This window comes from Mobula birostris, chromosome 7 (assembly GCF_030028105.1).
Source record: "Mobula birostris isolate sMobBir1 chromosome 7, sMobBir1.hap1, whole genome shotgun sequence".
NCBI lineage: Eukaryota > Metazoa > Chordata > Chondrichthyes > Myliobatiformes > Myliobatidae > Mobula > Mobula birostris.
The window spans coordinates 73,616,966-73,638,657 of NC_092376.1; the positions used below are offsets into that span (position 1 = coordinate 73,616,966).

General features: G+C 40.0%; 1 protein-coding gene across 8 annotated transcripts in view; it reads right to left on the reverse strand.

Moving 5' to 3' along the window:
- The window catches only part of mtmr2 (myotubularin related protein 2), a 143,338-nt gene that overhangs the window by 49,288 nt on the left and 72,358 nt on the right, over positions 1-21,692 (reverse strand). For 7 of the 8 annotated variants that reach the window (XR_011886595.1, XM_072263413.1, XM_072263414.1 and 4 more), the window contains 3 exons: positions 19,137-19,247; positions 4,520-4,621; positions 3,978-4,061 (listed from right to left, as the gene is read on the reverse strand). Coding sequence is in view for 7 of the 8 variants with exons in the window: in XM_072263413.1 (XP_072119514.1) it covers positions 3,978-4,061; positions 4,520-4,621; positions 19,137-19,247 (297 nt within the window). In the remaining variant the exon portion in view is untranslated. The remainder of the gene's footprint in view (positions 1-3,977; positions 4,062-4,519; positions 4,622-19,136; positions 19,248-21,692) is intronic. The other variant, XM_072263415.1, reaches the window with a different exon arrangement.

Below are 21,692 nucleotides of genomic sequence, written 5' to 3' on the forward strand. Positions count from 1 at the left end.
AGAAAAAAGTGACTCTTCATATAATTACTCTAAAAGGTTTTTTAACAGTCCATGTAGAAGAATTGCTTAAAGTCACAAATTTCTTCTTCAAAACATGAGCTTTATAAAATTGTCCAATCTAAAGCATCACCCAGCACAGGAGAGAACTTTGGCGGGGTGAAAAAATTAAAAAGGAATGGGAGGACTGGTCACAAAGGCTATGAAATTCTGAAGTGAGCTGGCCAAGGCAGTGAATGTCACTGCTAATAACAGTTGGGTGGGGAAGAGGAAGGTCATTAGTGATTAAAGGAATAGACATGGGGTGGAGTCCAAAAGATTGTGTTGGGTGTGACTAGCAGTATGCAAGATTTGGATAAATTGGAATTTATAAATAGTAAATGGAGGATACGTGGAAAAGACAGGAGTCACTAGTTTTGAAACCGATAGAAATGGCAATGAGGATATCAAATAAGCTAATGTGTAGTGACAGATAATGCTATAAAGTATTATACATACAATTTTTCTGTGAGATGATACAAGGCTGGAAACAGAATTTAGGGTATACTGTACTTCACATAACAATTGTAAACTGTTTAGTGCAGCTTGAACCACTAGGTGGAGAATGAAACAGAAGTAATGGTGGTAACAGAATTTGTGGCAGAAGCCAAAGACATTACAACACACACACACACAAAATGCTGCAGGCTAGGCATTATCTATGGAGGAAAATGAATAGTCAATATTTCAGGAAGGGTCTCAGCCCGAAGCATCAACTGTTCACTTCCCTTCAAAGATACTGCCCAACCTGCTGAGTTCTTCTAGTATTTTGTGTGTGTTGCTCCATATTTCCAGCACCTGCAATCTCTCTTGTGTAGGCAAATATATTATTGAACTTACAACAGTTTTTTTTGGATAAAGTCCATTGTCCATTCAACTCTGGATGCTGGACAAGCTCTGAGAAATCACAGAGCTGACAAGGTACAGTAGGGAGCCAGCAGAACATTAGGCAGACTGACACAATTCCTGTTCATTATGTCAATAATGGAATGTAGATTAACCATAAAACCACTATGCAGGAAAAGACTAGGTAACTTAACAAGCCTGAAGGCTGGAGCATCATGAGTAAAGACTTACTTATAAGCTCAGGCACACATTTCTTATCAACAACTCTAGCTTTGCTCCCTAATCAATTAACCAGAAAAAAAGTCCATTGGTTAGAATTTTTTCAATATTCTTTTTCCTTCTGTGAAATTCACATTTAACAAAGGAGGTGTCAAGAATGGATCAACAAGAAAAAAACAGGTGATAAAATAAAACATTTCCAGAGATATGTTCCAGTTGAATGGATAGGCAAGAATGAAATGAATAGAAACTCAAACAGATAATTGAGAAGATTTGGTATGTCACCAAAGACTCTCCCAAGTTTACACAGATGTATAGTGGAGAGCATTCTGATGCAGGGTGACTGGCCTACACCAAGAAATGCCAAGTGCACTGGGCAGGCTTGTCGGTGAGCTTGCAATGATTAAAGTGATTGATCACTTCTGTGGTACAATAAAGTGTTTGCTGCTAGTTTGAAATGCAGATCCTGATTCCCTTCAGAGACAAAGATACCATCTATCAAATTGTCGGTGGGTGAAATAAAATACTTCCAATACAGTCCCAGCACAAAGTTACAGTAATTCCAGATATTGGAAAGTTTGTGATAAAATGAAGGAAACAGTCAAAAAAAGCCCCAGTCTCAAAGCAGCTGAAAAGCAAAGTAGCGACTAATTTGTACGAAAGGGATAAATCCTTAAACAGTGTTCCTGCAACATCCACGTTGATTGCTTGCGGGTCAGGTTTATCATATGGCAAGTCATATATAAGATCAGCATTTTCACCCAGAAGAGTCCCACAACAACCACAGATATTCCAATTAGCTTGGTCATCTAATCAAGAGGCAGAAGTAAGTGTAGTTGCTATTACTAAAGGTGCTTCGGAAACTGAAAAGTCTGAAGGTGGTAAGTCACCTGGACCAGATGGACTACATTCCAGGGTTCTGAAAGGGACAGTTGAAGAGAGAGTGGAGGTGTTAATAATGATTTTTCAAGGATCACTAGATTCTGGAATGGTTCTGGGGGACTGGAAAATTGCAAACATCCCTCCACTGTTCAAGAAGGGAGGGAGGCAAAAGACAGGACATTATAGCCTGAATTCAGCGGTTGGTAAGATGTTGGTCTCCATTATTAGGGGTGAGCTTTCGGGGTATTGGGGGGGGGGGGGGCATATGATAAAATAGGCCAAAGTCAGCATGGTTTCCTTAAGGGGAAATCTTGCCTGACAAATTTGTTGGAATTCTTTGAGGAATAACAGGCAGGATAGACAAATGAGAGTCAGTGGATGTTTACTTGGATTATTAGAAGGCCTTTGACAAGGTATTGCACATGGGGCTGCTAAACAAGATAAAAGACCATGATATTAGAGGAAAGATACGAGCATAGATAGAAAAGTGGCTCACTGGCAAGAGGCAAAGAGTAGGAATAAAGGGTGCCTTTTCTGGTTGGCTGTTGGTGACTAGCTGTGTTCCACAAGGGTTAATGTTAGGACAGTTTGTTTTTACATTTTACGTCAATGATTTGGATGACGGAATTGATAGCTTTGTGACCAAGTTTGTGGACAATATAAAGAAAGGTGGAGGGACAGATAGTGTTCAGGAAGTAAGGAGTCTGCAGAAGGACTTAAATGGGCAAAGAAGTGGCAGATGGAATACACTGTAGGAAAGTGTATGCACTCTAATAAAGCCATAGACTATGTTCTAAATGGAGAACAAAATCAGAAATCAGAGACACAAAGAGGTTCCTAAGCAAGATTCCTTAAAGGTAAATTGCACGTTGAGGAATAAGGAAGGTAAATGCAATGTGAGCACTGATTTGAGAGATCTAAAATTTAAAAGCAATGATTAAATGCTGAAGTTTTATATGACATTGGTCAGACTGCACTTAGAGTATTGTAAACAGTTTTATGCCTTATCTAAGAAAGAAAGGGTCCAGAGGAGGTTCACAAGAATGATCCCAGAAATGAAACGGTAAAGGTATGAGAAGCGTTTGAGACTCTGGGCTTGCTGGAGTTTAAAAGAATGAGGAGGGATCTCATTGAAACCTATTGAATTTTGAAAGGCTTAGATAGAGTGGATGTGCAGAGGACGTTTCCTGTAGTGGAGGGATCTAGGAGGGGCACAGTCTCTGAATAGAAGGATATCCCTTTAGAAAAGAGATGAGGAAGAATATCTTTAGCTAAAGGTTGGTGAATCTATGAAAATCATTGCCACACTTCTACCACATGACCAATGTACAATACTTGGCACATACAATATCAATTTTTGGTCACCCAATTCATGTCTGGATCATTAAGTCCAAAGACCATACCATTAGGTAATTAAAATATTTACCATGTCCTTGTGTTTCTAAAAATAAGCCAAATATGTACCACAGTAAAACACTACAGACATAATGGTGGTCATTCAAGAGGATTTAAATTATAATGCATTCAAGTGGAATAATCTGCAATGATTATATACTCATTTAATTTCCTATTACTCATTTGAATTCCTTAGCAAATTTTTAATTTCTATTTAATTTCTATTCACTTGTCACATTATAAATACAAGCACAAAAAAACACAAAATAAATAACTTTAAACACATGAAAATAACTCCACATAAATATATTCCTCAAATATAAACACTGAGTGGATAGCAGCCCTAATAAAAATTCACATATACATTTTTTAAAACCAGAGTTTAAGCTGACAACTGGAGCTGGACTGAATGCATTCCCTTTACATCATTAGGTTAATTTACTAAACAAATCCAGTAAATGAATAATGAAGAAAAATATATATGAATTCCAAGACACACACACACACACACACACTTACACATTTTGACCAAGGTTCAATAGGTCACACAAAATGGAACTTGCAAACCCTGAAGTAAACAAGTAAGAAAATGCTTTTACCATTCTCCTATATTCTGCAACAGGGTCATAAACCTTCCAGCCATCCTCTGGAAATATTTCCTTGTATTCATATGCAAACAATGGCTGAAGAAAAAAAATAATCTTATGTTGCCACCATGTTAAAATTACAGTGCACAACATCCAAACAGTCATCATTTTAATTGGACTAAAATTAGAAGGTTTGTTTTGTCCAGTTATATTTTATTTTTCTGCATTATCAAATGTGAAGAATCTTTATGGATCACAGACGCTTCAGCATCTCTGCTGGAAGACTATACACAAATTAATTAATGAATTAGCGTTTTACATTTAGTGTTTTTTTTACTAGAACAGGACTGGACTGTAGCATGTTAAATTGATATTGGTTCAAAATAAGCACCTTTTTATATTTTAAAAATAATCATTGCTTTGCAGATAATTTAGATATATTGTATATATGTGGCTAATAGATAACTACTTTCTAACAATACCTTCTTTACATTATATCACCAAGCTTTTTAAAGCATGCAGAGAACATCATGAATTAAATATGAAAAGAATACCAAATTATTGGATGTGGGAAATGCATATTTCATTAAGTTCTCAAAAATAGATCGCCGAGTGTGACCTTCTTGTTTATGAGCAAAACGGATGGTCCGAATATCCTGTAATTGAAAGGAGGGATTATTAAATTTTGACAAAGTATTACTCAAAAGTACAAAGAATAGTTCTTTAACAGCAGGCCTTCTTCCCTATTTCATAATGGAGATTAAAACTATACTCTGTGTTGTTAGAAGCAATTAATAAATTAAAAGTTAATCCTTTTTCAGAATACATGACGCTTTCACTCATGTTTATTTCAAATGAAAAGAATAGAAAATCATCAGCCTAGATTTTCAGAGAAATATTGCCAAGGTCCACATGGAAAAGCTGGAATCACCCTATCAGGAGGTATGGGATCCTCAAGTACCCTGACAAGAACAGGCTGGCAATCTCCTAACAAGTTCATGCTATCAGTACTAACAATTGGCCTAATTGGAAGATAGATATCAATTTCTTCCCTTTCAATAAAGGCAGCAGATCACATTTGTATCCTTTTATGAACTTTATGAGGGCTATAACCTTTTACATACCATTAAAGTTCAGTCTTCAGGCCAGGTTTGACTCCTTGCCTTAGTTTCATTTCCATTGGTAATTATTCTAGCAGTTTGTAGGGAAATGGAGAAGTTCTTTGTTTAATAAATACAGAGAATTAATTTTCTGGAAAATCCATCAACAGCAAAGAGCAAAGTTATAGAAACTGGTTAGGACCACCAGCAAGGTAGAGTTAAATCTAACAGGTTATTTGCATACATAATGCTTGGAAACATTGTGGAAGCTGTTACTGGTATAGTTAATTGATATAACTCTACAATAGAGATTAATTTCTTCAAACATTCAGACTTTCTATCAGGAGGTGGTAAGGGAAGTCAATTAACTCATAAAGATTCTACAAGTTTACCAAAAGTAAGGCGTGGAGGGTAGGGAAATCAGTGCGAAGCATGCTAACTGGCTATGGCATTGAAATAAAGGAGGAGGCAGTGTTGCACCTCTTAAAGAACATTGTTGGATGTCCTCTGGGCCTGACGGGATATACCCCAGGTTGTTGAGGGAGGCAGAGGTGAGATTGCTGGGGCCTTCACCAACATCCTCACATCCTACCTGGCCACAGACTAGGTCCTAGAAGACCAGAAAATAGCTAATATTGTTCCAATATTCGAGAGGAAAATGGGAATACTCTTGAAAACTATAGACCAGTGAGTCTCACATCAGTGGAGAATCCTGGAGAGGATTCTTAAGGATAGGATTTATCAGCATCTGGAAAACAATGGCCTAATAGACCTCATCAGCAAGGCTTTGTGCAGGTCAAGCTGTGTCTTACTACTCTTACTAACGACTGAATTTTTTGAGGCAGTAGCAAAGGTCATTGATGAAGGTAGAGCTGTGGATGTTACCTATATGGATTTTATTGAGGTGTTTGACAAGATCCCTCATGGGAAGCTATCCAAAATGTATAAGATCCATGGCCATCTGGATTCAGAATTTGCTTGTCTATAGAAGATGGAGGGCAGTGGTTGATAGGATTTATTCCAGCTAGAGGTTTGTGACTAGTTGTATTCCACAGGAATCCATGATGGGGCTTCTGTTGTTTGTGATATGCATATATATCCTGGATGGATAGGTTAGTAAGTTTGCAGACAATATGAATATTGGTGGTGTTATGGATAGCTCAAAAGACTGATAAAGGATAGCGTGGGATGTGGATCCATTGCAAAATAGGTGAAAAAAATGGTATATGGAGCTTAACCTGGCTGATGTGCAGTGTTGCACTTTGGTCAATAAAATGTAAAGATATAGTTCACTGTTTATGGTGCAATCCTAAAGAAAGATGATGCACAGAGGGATTTGGGCTCCAAGTTCATAGCTGTGGATGCACAGTTTCTTATGGGGGTAAAGAAGGCACATGGCATGCTCGCCTTTATTAGTTCAGCAATTAAGTACAAGAGTCAGCAAGTTATGTTGCAGCTTGATAAAACCCTAGTTAGGCGCATCTGGAGTACTGCAACCAATTCTAGCCACCCCATTACAAGAAGGATGTGGAGGTTTTGGAGAGGATGCAGATGTTTATCAGAATGTTTTCTGGATTAGAGGACATGTGCCATAAGGAGAGGTTAGAAAAACATGGACTGTGTTCTCTGGACTGGCAGAAGCTGAGGGTAGATCTGATGAGAGGCATGAATAGAGTGGAAGTTAATAGATTTTCCTTCCAGAATTGAAATATCTAACATCAGAAAGCATGAACTTAAGGTGAGAGGGAGTAAATTCAAAGGATCTGTGGGGGCAAAAGTATTTTGGAACAAAGGGTGGAATGTGCTGCCTGAAGTAATAGTGCAGAGAAATGTAACAGAGTAACTCTTAGATAGGCATACGAGTGTGGAAGAAATGGAAGGATAGGGATATTGTGTAGAGAGAGGTATTAGTCTGGTTTGGTATGTCATTACTAATGTAATTAATTCAGCACAACACTGTGGGCTGAGGGACATGTTCCTGCGCTGTACTGTTCTACACTAACCATGCTAACTTACTTCAGCAGCCACGTTTTGGATTTCTAATTAGCAGTTAAAATGAAGAGTCTTTATAACACCTTATACTCTTGCCCCACTGTTTACATTTTCCTGGAGTTGATACCGTGGCAGTAATATGCAATTAGTTGTTCCTGCTCAGCTTTCATTTCTGGGTCATCAACACAAAAGAGTTTAATTCCACCTTCTGTAGCAGTCTGGAATACCATGGCAGTCTTTTTAAAAAAAAACACAGGAAATGTGCATTTCAGTTTTTCTGCGGAATGTCCAGAGCTCGAAGCTGATCAAATAGCAACTAGGATAACTACTTCATAAACACAGTTGCTGTTCCAGAAACTGCACAGAAAATAGATAGATACAGTGGTGCTAGAAAGTTTGTGAACCCTGTAGAATTTTCTCTATTTCTGCATAAATATGACCTAAAATTATTGGAAAATGTAAATGCACACATTGTATTTTCAAAATGTAAATGCACATATTGTATTTTCTACAGTATTTACTATGTAACCACTGTTAGCTCATTAGAAGGTATTCACTATGCAGCCATGACTTTTGACCTGTTCACTATTAATTCATGAGAGAACTAGAATGAAATCAAGTAGAAAGATAACGGTGGCGAGTAAGATGATGAAATATGTGGCAGTATGTCGATGCAAGATTAATTAAGAAATAACTGTGGTTAGGGACGAGAAGACATATGGTCTAAATTGTAAACTAGGACATAATTAAGTTGGAGAGTAAAACAATAGTGGAAAGTCAAGAGCGGATATATTGATAATATGTAATCACAGGCCGATTGGATATGATAATGTAGCTAAGATAGGAGAATTGCTATAAAAAATACTATGTACAAGAATCGGCGGGCAATCAGCGACTAGCTCACTGACTGTCTCAGCTTTGATTTGCAAACTAAAGTTTAAACTTGTTGAATTTTCTGCGTCTCCTTGTCATTTGTGAGAAACGAGAAACCACAACAAAATTGGCGTCACGAACAGGATCGGAAAGAGACCCGTGAGGAAAGGGAACGGCAGATTGGGACGCTTCCCAGTCCCTTGGGGACCCTCACGGGACTAACAGAATTAAGGGTGCACCCAGAAAAAGGTAAGCGCTTTTTGCGATAATTCGGACTAATAATTCTGTTGGTTGTGGGGGGGTCTCGGGGACTCAGAAGTGTGAAGCAACTGCTGAAGGGTTTTTTCCATCCAAAGAATCTGGCAGAATTGGGGATAAAAGGAGGCTCAGAGGATTGATCAAGAACACTGCAGTGGGGGGGTAAGTACGAATAAAGTAATAAGAAGTTAAGTAAGAAAAAATTCTACGTGGTGCTGGTAAGTCCCTGTGGATACTGCTTCCCACAAAACCAAGGTCTGAACGGGCAGGGAAAGAAAGGAAGAGAAAATCCTCGTGAATACCGCCTTAAGAAGTGTAAGGGTCTGAATAGACGAGGTACAAAATGAAAACTTCTGTGGATACCGCCCTAAGTAGGGGTCTGCACAGGCAGAACGTAATAGGAGATAAAGGTAGTTTAATAGACAATTCAGACGCTGGTAAGATAAACCATAAGGCTAGGCATAGAAATCGAATTAGATAAATAGTATTATTAAATAGGTCAGTCATGAGATTTTAAGAATACCATAATAGAAAAAGGAAAAAGAGGACAACATGACAGAGAAAGGAACAGCAGTAGAAATACTGAGCAAAAAGTTCCCAGTAAGTCAGGATGAGATCATAGAAACGTCAGAGAAATGGGAAAAAAGAACCAAAAATCTGGTCATGAAATGGCCAAGAGAAGGAACGTTTGATGTAAGCTTATGTGAGGAAATGGAAGCACTAATTAAAAATCACAAACCCAAAGATAAATCCAAGAAAAGAGAGAAAAAAAGAAAACAAGAAATGGAAGTGTTAAAACTCTTTAGGATGGAGGGAGAAAGGTTAAGAAAGACGGGAAGTATATTAATAGTAAGTGAAAAAGACACTGAGAAACGAAAGGAGCAGACTGGTAAAGAAAAGGAAAAGCATAACAGGGAGCCGGCTTCGGCTCTACACCCAGACCTGAAAGACGTAGAAAAACCTCCTCCCTATTACGAGAAAGGAACCCTTAAGCAGTGTCCAATGATAACAGGAAAAGTGGATCTAAATGGAGAAATTGAAGTCTGGGATACCGAGGAGGAAAGAAGGAATTACGAAAAGGAGAAGGAGGCACTATGGAAGGTAATAGAAGAAGACAGGGCAAGAATAGAACAGGAAAAAAGGAAACGATGTAGTAACAAAGGGAAATCAAGCTGCAGACGAAGCAGCCAGGAAAGCGCCTGGGTGTACATCCACTGTTATTGCACCTTAGGTAAGCCTAGACCCAGAACCTATGGTAGAGGACCTAATTGAAATACAAGGAAAGGCAACTTTGGCAGAACAAACACTGTGGAAACGAAGGAGGGCCAAGCAGAACCCAGAAGGCCTATGGACCACGGAAGATGGCCTACTGCCAGCTCCCACCCCTTTACTGACTATCCTGATTTCAGAAGCACATGGGATGGATCATTGCGCAAGGGGGGAAGTAATAAGGAAAATAAAAAAGGATAGATTATGGTCGCCTTATTTACAGGCTTCAGTAGACCATGTATTGTCACAGTGTGAGGTATGCGCGCAGAATAATGCTCGGAAAGGAATTACAACCCCAATAGGTCATATACCCGTACCTGAAGGGCCATTTAAACATCTAGTGATTGACTATGTAGACATGATAAAAACAGTAAGAGGGAAAAGATGCATGTTGGTGGTATTCGACAGATTTAGCAGATGGGTAGAGGCGGTACCCTCGAAAGATCAAGGGGCAGGAACAGTGGTGAAATTCCTGACAAATGAAGTGATCCCAAGATTTGGGATACCGACAGAAATTAGCTCAGACAATGGTTCAGCTTTCATCCAAAAAGTGGTCAAGTTAGTACTGCAAGCACTGAGAATAAAGCAAAGATTTGGATGTCGGGACCTTAAAAACCAAACTAAACAAAATCTGTGCAGATACTAAACTCAACTGGGTTGATGCACTACCGTTAGTGTTAATGAGTTACCGCACGCAGACTAATCAGATGACGTGTCTAACACTGCATGAAATGCTAACCGGAAGGCCCATGCCAGTACCCCAGTGGAGAGGACCATATAAAGGGCCTAGTTTGGAACAATTGGAATTGGAATTAAAACAATACATGCAGCAACTAACTATGATACATAAGTCTATTTATGCACAGGAAAAACAGAAAGAGCTGGACACCGTTCAAGGGGAAGGACCAATCAAGCCAGGAGATCAGGTCTACGTGCGAGCGTTTCGAAGAAAATGGAACGAACCAAGAAGGGAAGGGCCCTTTACAGTAACCAAAGCTTCACCCACCACAGTTCAAGTGGAAGGACGCTCCACCTGGTATCATCTCAATCACTGCATTAGAGCAGTCCCGCAGGTACAGTCAGGTGGGCCACCCGAGGTAAGTGGTGAAGAGGAACAAACAGTAGGGAACAGACAAGAGGAACAAGAAACTGATACTGAACCGCAGGAGCTTGACCAAGTAATAAGGGAAGTAATAAGGACAGGCCCGAAGACCCTAAGGATGGGGTTATGGATGGTAGTACTCTTTCAGATAATGGGGATGACTTGGGGGCGACCAGTCTTGCCCCTCGGGGTGATACACTCAGATACACTTGTGCAGACTTGGAGACCATTAATTTGGCAGATGTGGCATGGGACTGTTAGGATCCCACAAAACCTGAGAGAAAGGAGTAAGAGGAGCACAACGATTACCTCCGTACCATGGTACCAGAACATGTGGTACCAAAGGGCAAATTATACAGCAGGGACGATGAAGAGGCAGAATTGTTATCTGTGTTCAAGGGCAAACCCAGCACAGCATGTAGTCCCCATGCCCTACAACTCCTCCACTTGTGCGCAATGGCGAGGGGAGCCTAGGGAGCGGTGTGAATGGCAGTGTCCGAGTGCGACCAAGGTTTGTTTCATGAGGGCTTGCGTTAAGGTAAATCCCTGTTATCAGAAGTGTGTGGCCAACACACCAATGTGCCCTTATTGGTGTATGTTATACCAGGCTTCCTCGCAGTTTGATCAAAACAAGCTTGCCTCTAACTGTAATTACAGCAGACCGTGGGCTATAAATAAAAGAAGCCAGACACCCACATTGGGAAAGCTTAAAATGCAGGAGCACTTGAGTTACGAATGCTTCACATGGACGGGCGATCCCTCGGTTGGGCATTTCAGTGGCAACTGTGTTAAGACTTGGGATGTAACCCCAGGCCGAAGGTACAAGACCAGGTACCTCCCTGCCCAAGGGTGCACTGGACGCCCAGACCATCCCATTAGCAGATACTTGGTGGCTGTGCGGACAGGAGGGAGGTCTGAGATCCACGCTCCCCCTCGGATGGACAGGTACATGTACGCATGTTATGCTGATTCAAGAAGTTGTAGTATTCCCTGAAGTACAGTCTGACATCTCAAGGCAACAGACACTAAAACAGAGGAAGAGAAAATATCAGCCCGACCCGACGATTCGGATCGACAATATAGAACAGCTGAGAGGTATACCTAACGAGTTTAAGGCAAGAAATGAGATTGCTGCGGGCTGGGAAGTGTTTGGTGTCAGCAAACACTGTTAGGCTGGGAAGCACTTATACCCGGATAGGGGTTAGCAAAAATGTTGAGTGGATAAATTATATTTATTATAATCAACAGAGATTTATTAACTACACCGATGATGCACTAGAGGCCTTGGGGCAGCAGCTAGATGCAACCAGTAGAGTGGCGTGGCAGAATAGACAGGTACTAGACTGGCTATTGGCAGAGAAAGGAGGAGTTTGTGTAACGTTTGGGGAACAGTGCTGTACTTCTATACCGAATAACACTAGTCCGGAGGGATCGTTTACCAGAGCAATGAATAAACTGAAAAATCTAAGAAAGGAAGTTAAACAAAATGCAGGGTTTGGACACCAGTTCTTTGACTGGTTAGATAGTAAACGAGGAGGACGGGGAGCATGGCTGACCAAGATTGCAGTAACCATCGGTATTGTATTGCTAAGCTGTGCGGTCATTCTGTGCTGTTTTCTTCTATGCCTCAAGTCGCTTGTAGCGCGTGCTGCAATGAAACGGTTTCCAATGCTCCTGGAAGTTATTGGGTCGAGCCCTACGGAGAAAGAAGCACCGATGATGTATTCGTACAGTCTACGAGACACGCAAGGCGAACAGGAGAGAGATGATAATGTGGGTAGTAGACTGTGAAGGATCCTGAGTCTTTTTCCCTGTCTCAGATACGAAGGGACAGGTTTTTGGCTCAGCGGCCTAGGCAGGCAGGGAGAGAACACTTTGAGTCCTAAGCGCAGGAAATTATAGTTTAACCCAAATTTGGGAATAAATGCTGGGCTTTATTTGAGCTTTTTGTGCATGGACTCGCAGTCCTCTCTCTGTGTATGAGACCCTGTGGGTCTCAAAGGGTAATTATATTGGAAAATGTAAATGCACACATTGTATTTTCAAAATGTAAATGCACATACTGTATTTTCTACAGTATTTACTATGTAACCACTGTTAGCTCATCAGAAGGTATCACTATGCAGCCATGACTTTTGACCTGTTCACTATTAATTCATGAGAGAACTAGAATGAAATCAAGTAGAAAGATAACGGTGGCGAGTAAGATGATGAAATATGTGGCAGTATGTCGATGCAAGATTAATTAAGAAATAACTGTGGTTAGGGATGAGAAGACATATGGTCTAAAATGTAAACTAGGACATAATTAAGTTGGGGAGTAAAACAATAGTGGAAAGTCAAGAGCGGATATATTGATGATATGTAATCACAGGCCGATTGGATATGATAATGTAGCTAAGATAGGAGAATTGCTATAAAAAATGCTATGTACAAGAATCGGCGGACAATCACTGACTGTCTCAGCTTTGATTTGCAAATTAAAGTTTAAAACTCCTTGAATTTTCTGCATCTCCTTGTCATTTGTGAGAAACGAGAAACCACGACAAAATGTGATCAGATATTTACACAAGTCCAAAACTAGATAAAGAGAACCCAATTAAACAAATAACACAAAAATTATACTTGTTCATTTTTTGAGAAAAATGATCCAATCTTACATGTATTTGTTGGAAAAAGTATGTGAACCTTTGCTTTCAGTAACTGGTGTGACCCCCTTGTACAGCAATAACTTCAACATTTCTAGTAACTGTTGATCAATCCTGCACATCAGTTTGGAGGGACCTTAGGTCATTTCTCCTTACAAAACGACTTCAACTCTGGGATGCTGGAGGACTTCCTTGCATGAACTGCTTGCTTCAGGTCCTTTCAAAACATTTCTATAGGATCAAGGTCAGGACTTCGACTCGGCCATTCCAAAACACAAATTTTCTTCTTTTTAAATTATTCTGTTGTTGATTTACAAATGAGAAAATCTGCAGATGCTGGAAATCCAAGCAAGACACACAAAATACTTTCAGCCCGAAACTTTGACTCTACTTTTTTTTCCATAGATGCTGCCTGGCCTGCTGAGTTCCTCCAGCAGTTTGTGTGGGTCGCTGTTGTTGATTTACTCGTCTTTCGGATCATTGTCTTGTTGCATTATTCAACTTCTATTAGGCTTCGGGTGACAGACTGCTACCCTGACATTCCTCTGTAAAATGCCTTGATACAATTTTGAATTCACTGTTCCCTCAATAATTGCAAACTGTCCAGGCTGTGAGGCAGCAAAGCAGCCCCAAATCATGATGTTCCTTCTACCATGCTTCACAGTTGGGATGAGGTTTTGGTGTTGCTGTGCAGTGCCCTTTTCCCTCCAAACATAACAACTTGCATTTCTGCCAAAAAGTACAATCTTTATCTCGTCTGTCCACAGAACACTGTCCCAGAAGCACTGTAGAACATTCAGGTGGTCTTTTGCAAACTTGAAATATGCAGGCATTTTTTTTGGAGACCAGTGGTGTCCTTCTGTGAACACTGTTCTTGTTCAGTGTGTTTTTTTATAGTGGACACATGGACAGAGACTTTAGCAAGCTCTAGAGATTTCTGCAGGTCTTTTGCTGTTACCCTTGGGTTCTTTTACACCTCCTTCAGCATTGCACGTTCCACTCTTGGTGTGATCTTTGCAGGATGCCCCCTCCTAGGGAGAGTAGCAACAGTACTGAGTTTTCTCCATTTGTAGACAATTTCTCTTACTGTGGACTGATGAACACCCAGGTCTTTCGAAATGGTTTTATAGTCTTTTCCAACTTGATGCATCTCTACAATTCTTCTAAGGTCCTCTGAAAGTTGATGTGATCGAGGCATGGTGCACATAAACAGATCTTTCTTGAGAACAGCAGGCTCTGTCAGTAAACTGACTTTGTGTGTCTTTTTTATGGGGCAAGAGCACCTCCACAAACCACACCTCAAATCTCATCTCATTGATTGGAACACCTGACTCCAATTAGCTTTTGTAGACGGTATTACCCCAGAGATTCACATACTTTTTCTAACAATACATGTAATATCAGATCATTTTTCTCAATAAAATAAATGAACAAGTATAATGTTTTTGTGTTATTTACTTAATTGGGTTCTCTTTATCTAGTTTTAAGACTTATGTGAAGATCTGATCACATTTTAGGTCAGATTTATGCAGAAATAGAGAAAATTCTACAGGTTCACAAACTTTCTAGCACTACTGTAGATAGATAATTTATTGATCCCAAAGGAAAGTACAGCGTCACAGTAGCATTACAAGTACACATATATACAAATATTAGAAGTAAGACAAATAACAAATAAGATGTGCAAGATTTACTAGTCAAAGATTACAAGATTTACAAGATTACACTGATAAGATGGTAGTGCAAGAATTACCATAATATTATAAAGTAATGGGTGCACATTCACACTGTCCAGATAAGAAGTGATGGTAGTATTGCACAGGGTGTCCATGACAGCAGGGTGTGGTAAACAGAGTTTAATTAGAGCTCTGCTAAACAAAGGTTAATAACAGTGTAACAGGAGGGGGTCATCACTTCCCTGACTAAAGATTGACTCATTACAGAGCCTAATGGCGAGGGTAAGAATGACCTCATATGACACTCTTTGGAGCAGCGCAGTTGTCTTAGTCTATTTTTGAAAGTGCTCCTCTGTTCAGACAAGGTGGCATACAGAAGGTGAGAAACATTGTCCGGAACTGCCAGGGTTTTCCGAGGGGCCTCTAGTGTGTCCATTTTGTCTCCTATAACAGAGCCAGCCTTTCTAATCAGTTTATTGAGCCTGTTGGTATTAGCCTCGTCGAAGCCATTACAAGATTGTACTGGTGAAAAGAGACTGGTAGAACATGTGAAGGGGAGGCCTGCATACTCCAAAGGACCTCAGTCTCCTCAGGAAGTAGAGGCAACTCTGGCCCTTCTTGTACACAGCCTCTGGGTTGGCACTCCAAGTAAGACTGCCATCTAGGTGCACCCCCAAGTATTTGTAGGTCCTCACAACATCCACGTCCTCACCATCAATAGAAACGGGGAGCAGGCAGGCTTGGTCTTCCTAAAGGCCATCACCATCTCCTTTGTCTTACTGATGTTGAGCTGCAGATGATTCAGCTTGCATCATTTGACGAAGTTCTCTACCAGAGCCCTTTATTCATCTTCCTGTCCTCCCTTTATACACCCAATTATTGCTGAGTCATCAGACAATTTCTGCAGATGACATAAATCAATGTTTTATCTAAAATCCGAGGTATACAGGATAAAAAGAAAAGGAGCCAGTACAGTCCCCTGTGGGGCCCCAGTGCTGCTTATAGACATGTCTGACACACAGCTTTGAAGCCGCACAAATTGTGGTCTGCCAGTCAGGCAATCCGTTATCCAGGATACAATGGAAGTGCCAATCTGCACTGAACGGAGCCTCTCCCTCAGCAATGAGGGCTGTAGGTATTGAAGGCACTTGAGAAATCAAAAAATATGATCCTCACAGTGCTGCCCTGTTTATCCAAATGAGAGTAGGCGCTGTTCAGCAGGTAGATGACAGCATCGTCGACTCCAATGTGCTTCTGGTAGGCAAACTGCAGGGGATCGAGGGCTGATCTGACCAGGGGTTGGAGGTAAGCCAGGGCCAGCCTCTCTAGGGTCTTCATGATGTGTGAGATCAGTGCCACTGGACGATAGTCATTTAAGACTTTCAGTTGGTCCTTCTTGGGTACTGGGAGCACACATGATGTTTTTCACACAGTTGGGACCCTTTCCAAGCTGAGCCTCAGATTGAAAATGTGCTGGAGAACTCCAGACAGCTGCTCAGCACACTCCTTCAGGAGCTTGGGTGGGGTTCACACCATCCTGTCCCAATGCTTTGATATGTCTGAGTTTCCCCAGAGCCCTTCTCATCTGCTCGGTAATGAAGGTGAGCCCATGATGGGAGCTGGTGGAAAGTGGGGGCTGGGGGAGGTGAAAATCAGGATAATAGCTGTTGGTATGTGGAGGTAGGTGCAGGGAAAGGAGGGGATGTAGATAGTGGTAGCCCATGTTGTTAATCCACGTGTGAACTGGAGAGAGGAAGGGAGCATTGATGTTGAGGGAGCATTGGGTGCCTGGCACCTGGCTGGTGTGCTGAGGTCACATTATTGTGATTCTGGCGACTTCTTTAGTTAATTAGTGAAGCATTGTTGGAAGAAGAAATGGGGGAAAAAAGCTACGGTATCTTCATAACAGAAAGGGAAAGGAATGGATGAAAGCAGCTTACAAGTCTGAAAGGCCCATCAGTGCCTTATATAATATAGACAGACAATGTACATATTCTAAAAAATGTTTCCTTGCATAGTCCTGCACATTAATGGTACCAATGTAACATACTCAGAAAATCTTACATCTTTAAACCGTTTAACATGGAATCATAACAGACCCTTAAAATGCAATATTTAACCTCACTTGAATGTGGAGTGTCAGATTTGTTGGCCAGGACCTCCCATGGTTTCCCACCGGCACCCTAATATGGGTAAAGTGCAAATATGTCAAAATTCGCTAGACTTTACTCTGGGGAATGCGCAAATGAATCTGCGCTACACTAGAACTACTGCAGAAACTGTGATTTCATGCACTTGTATTGACAGGAACCAGTACAGTTGTACAAGATAATTCAGTTTCTTTAAATTGAGTTTAATTTAACATAAATGTTTGCTCTTGAATTACCTTAAAGAATCTTTTGACTTATTTTTGTTATTTACATTACCTTTTTAAAATAGCTTTGAGGGCTAAAGTTTTTTGTTCAGAGGCAAAGACTTATACAGCTGGCAAAGTTTGGAGATGCCACTTTGGCTGTGGATAAAGATTTTATAGACATTTTATGGGCAATTCTGGTCTTTGGTTCATTCACATAATGGAATTATATTGCAGGAAGACTGGCTAACAAACAGAGCTTTACCACTTTGGGTCAGTACTTAACAAGCTGACATCATCATATTTCAAAAAAAGTCAGCTGTGAAGGTCGGATGGGCAATTAGCCAAGGGCAGCAAATCTGGCTACAAGTTCAGGTCAGCAAAATGAAACAACCATCTTTGAAAGGATTATGATAGTTTATGGCATACCATAAGCATCTCAGAGAAGCCAATAATGGGCAATAAACGCACTGGAGTTCCAATGAAATTGTTAAAAATTCATTGACAGCTGTAGCAAAGCTCCATGCAATCGATACTAAAGCACAATAAGAATATCTGTCATGAATTGCACATTGTTGCTCTAAAAGCATTAAACAAAATGTTCAAAAAGCTCTCTTTTCTGGCTTCAACATATTGGCTCTATTTTTTTCCCAGTTCTGTTGCTAAACTCTGGTCAATATATTTTGTCAGTAGATGGCAGGAGACTAAGAACTTCAAATGATGTTCCAAACACAGATACATTGAGTTACTACTTAATAATTCCAAGCTCACGAGAAATGCAAAATCCAGATTTGTTAAAAATATATATTAAATGCCTTTTGAGATTGAAGACAATATCCTGAATCATCTGCTGTTTATTCAAGAAAATGCTGAGAAATCAGTTTTCCCTGTACCACGATCTTCTGTCTTCACTCAAGTCCTAAATTTCAGCTCAAGTACATAGATAAAAAACCGTAGTTGTAAGCAGAACTGCTATTTCTAAAGCAGAAGCTTTGGTGCAATAACATAGCTATTGCCTTCATCATTTTCAACAAAAAAGAGCCCAAAATTTTATTTTCAAATTATACACTTCCATGGTCTTTCCACAGGTTCCTTTGCATAATATTTGCTTTAATGCTCATTGTAAAAAGAGTCAAATTCAGACTAATTACACAATCTACTAGCTTTTCTGGGCTTCACATTATCTGCCGTAATCATTTCTACTAATTAACGAATCCATAATCTTTGGACATGAACCATTTTTAACTTTCAGTGATTTTAGTTTTAGACCATTCAGAAATAACTTTGACTATTCTTTTTAGGTCTAAAGTTGAATGATCTCATATCCACCCACACTGAAATCCATTTGCATGAGCCTTTAAGCTTAATGAAACTATTGTACATTGCGTACTATAATGTGGAGTGTGTAGGCCAGCATGGGTGGTGCTTCTGCATGACAAAAAGAACTTTTCCACTTGTCTGATGCTCTGCTTCATGGAGACAAATTTTATGTTAATTGATCTTTGAGTGATATTAATAAACTCGGCACTGCAAGAGATAGTTTAAAATGTTGGTCCACACTAGAAGTTCTCAAAACACAAACGGTTAATGTTGCAAATACACGAAGCTGTGGATACTTCTGAAAACAGCCACGTGAAGCATCAATTTGGCTAGGATCAGTGGACTGAAACAGAATAAAAAAAATAAAATGTTTTGGATTAATAATTTAACAAAGATTAACATTAAATTAACCTACCACACACAATTGTGATTTCACCTTAAAACAGCTTCATTGATTTGGAACGTCCAGTTGTTAGAAGCACTACATACAAACAATCCTTTAAATTAACCAATGAATTAAAGCAGATTTTATAGATCAAAAAACAGTAAACAAATTAATATTGTTAACACAAGCACCAACCTTACAAAAGATTTCAAGACCATAAGAGTTCTCCCCTCGGCTAGATGCTCCACCAATCTTTTCAACACGACTGATCACACCCAAAGGAACATCGAGAACAAAAGGCGGATCCTACAAAATGACAAGAACCCAACCTCAAGATTACACAAATAAAAGCAGTTCATTATCACTAAAAGGATGAAGATTAAATTTACTTCATAAGAAGAAGAAACATTTTGTAGGTAAATTACCCAGTGCGAAACAACCAATTTAACAAAATATGTCACTTTCTATACTGACAGCTAATTCATTTACAAATACAATGACTGTAAAGGCACCAAAACAGACCCATTCAGGCAACAACTCTTTGCATTTTGCCATTTAGAGACCACCAACTATCCATACTTTTAACTCTTTCCATTCAGCTAATTGCCTCATTAGTTCTAGAATTTGCCTAACTTAAATAAAATATAAACTCATGGAATTGAAGATGAAGTATTATATGAAATAATGCATTAAACTGTAATGTGGAGGCCCATAATAATTATCATTCATATCTAGTAAACCTTCAAAAATTAATTTAGGCTTGGCAGGCATCAGTTACTTTTTAGAAATTCATGACACAGCTCTTTCACATTTATTAAAAACCAAAATGACAAGTCTCTAACCTAGAGGAATGGCTCTGGAGAAAATAAAACTAGGAAAAATATGGGTGATAACATTTTCGGTGGCATGAAATGGAAACCATCAAGTCATAGCGCTTTGTTAATTATAGCGTCAGAGCCGTACAGCACCGAAATGGGCTCTCTGGCTCACATCGCTTATGCTGACAGTGATGCCCATCTGTGCTAATCCTATTTGCCTGCATTAGGCCAGTATCCACTTACTTATTTCCCATCCAAGTACCTATCCACTTGCTTTTCAATCGGAATTGCATCTGGGTAAACATTCTTAATTCTCAAAACTGTGCACAGCAAGGGGTACTTGCATGGGGGTTCTGGATGGGTTTGTCCCACTGAGGCAGGGAAAGGATGGTCGGGTGAAGGAATCAAGAATGACAAGAGACATGGACATCTGGCCAAGAGATAGACGCATACTTAAGGTTTAGATAGTAAGGATCAGACAGGGTTCCACACAGTTATAAAGTTGCCGGGGAGGAGCTTAAAAATGGACTTAGGAGAGGCAGAAGAGAACATGAGAAGGCCTTGTCGAGTAGGACTAAGGAAAATCCCAAGGCATTCTACATTAATGTGAAGGAAAGTTAGATGACTAGAGTCATCGGTGAGGGATAAAAGGAGAAATGTGTTTGGACTCTGAGGAAGTTGGGGACGTTCTTTAATGAATACTTTGCTTCGGGATTCACCAGTGATAGGGCTCTTGACAATTATGCAGAACAGCATAAAACAGACTGATAAGCTGAAACAGGTTTACATTAAGAAAGAGAACGTGCTAAAACTTTTGAAAAACATTAGGATAGACAAGTCCCCATGGCTGGAGGGGATATTGCAAGGAGTTATTGCTGCTCCTTTGGCGGTGATATTTGTATTGTCACTGACCACAGGAGTACCACCAGCAGATTTAAGTTTTGAGATAGAAATATTATTTTGTTGTTCAAAAAGAGTAATAAGAATAACCCTGAGAATTATAGACCAATGAGTCTTACATCAGTGGTGGGCAAACTATTGGAGAGGATTCTCAGAGAAAGAATTTATGAGCATTTGGAGAAGCACAGACTGATTAAGGATAGTCCGCATAGCTTTGTCAGGGGTATATCGTGCCTCAGGAGCCCACTTGAGTTCTTTGAGAACAAAACAAAATTAAGGAAAGTAAAGCAGTGGATGTGGCATAAATGGATGTTAATAAAGTGTTTGACAAGGTTCCTCATGGTAGGCTCAGACAGGCAGGAGGCATGGGATCCAAGGAAATTTGCTGCATCGATTCAGAATTGGCATGCCCATAGAAGGCAGAAGATGGCAAGAGATGGAGTTTATTCTGCCTGGCAGCCCATAACTAGTCATGCTGTATAAGAATCTTTGTGATTCTTATAAGTGACTTGGATGAGGAAGTGGAAGGGTGAGTAGTAAGTTTGCAGATAACATGAGGGTGGTGGTGTTGTGGATAGTGTAGAAGGCTGTCATAGATTACAACAGGGTTTTGATAGAATGCAGAGTAGGGCTGAGAAGTGACAGATCGAGTTCACTCCGGGAACACATGGTCATACACTTTGGAAGGTTGAATTTCAAGGTAGTATTCAGGGATAATGGCAGGATTTGGAGCAGTGTAGAGGAACAGAGGGATCTTGTAGTCAACATCCATAGTTCCCGCAAAATTGTTGCGCAAGTTGATAGAGCGGTTAAGGCGGCATATGCTACGCTTGTCCTCATTAGCTGGCAGATTGATTTCAAGAGCTGCAAGGTAATATTGCAGCTCTATAAAACTCTCTTTGGAGCACACTTGTAATATTGTATTCAGTTGTAGTTGCCTCATTATAGGAAGGATGAAGAAGCTTTAGAGAGGGGTTAGGGGAGATTTACCAAGATGCGGACTGGATTAGAGAGCAAGACTTATGAGGAAATG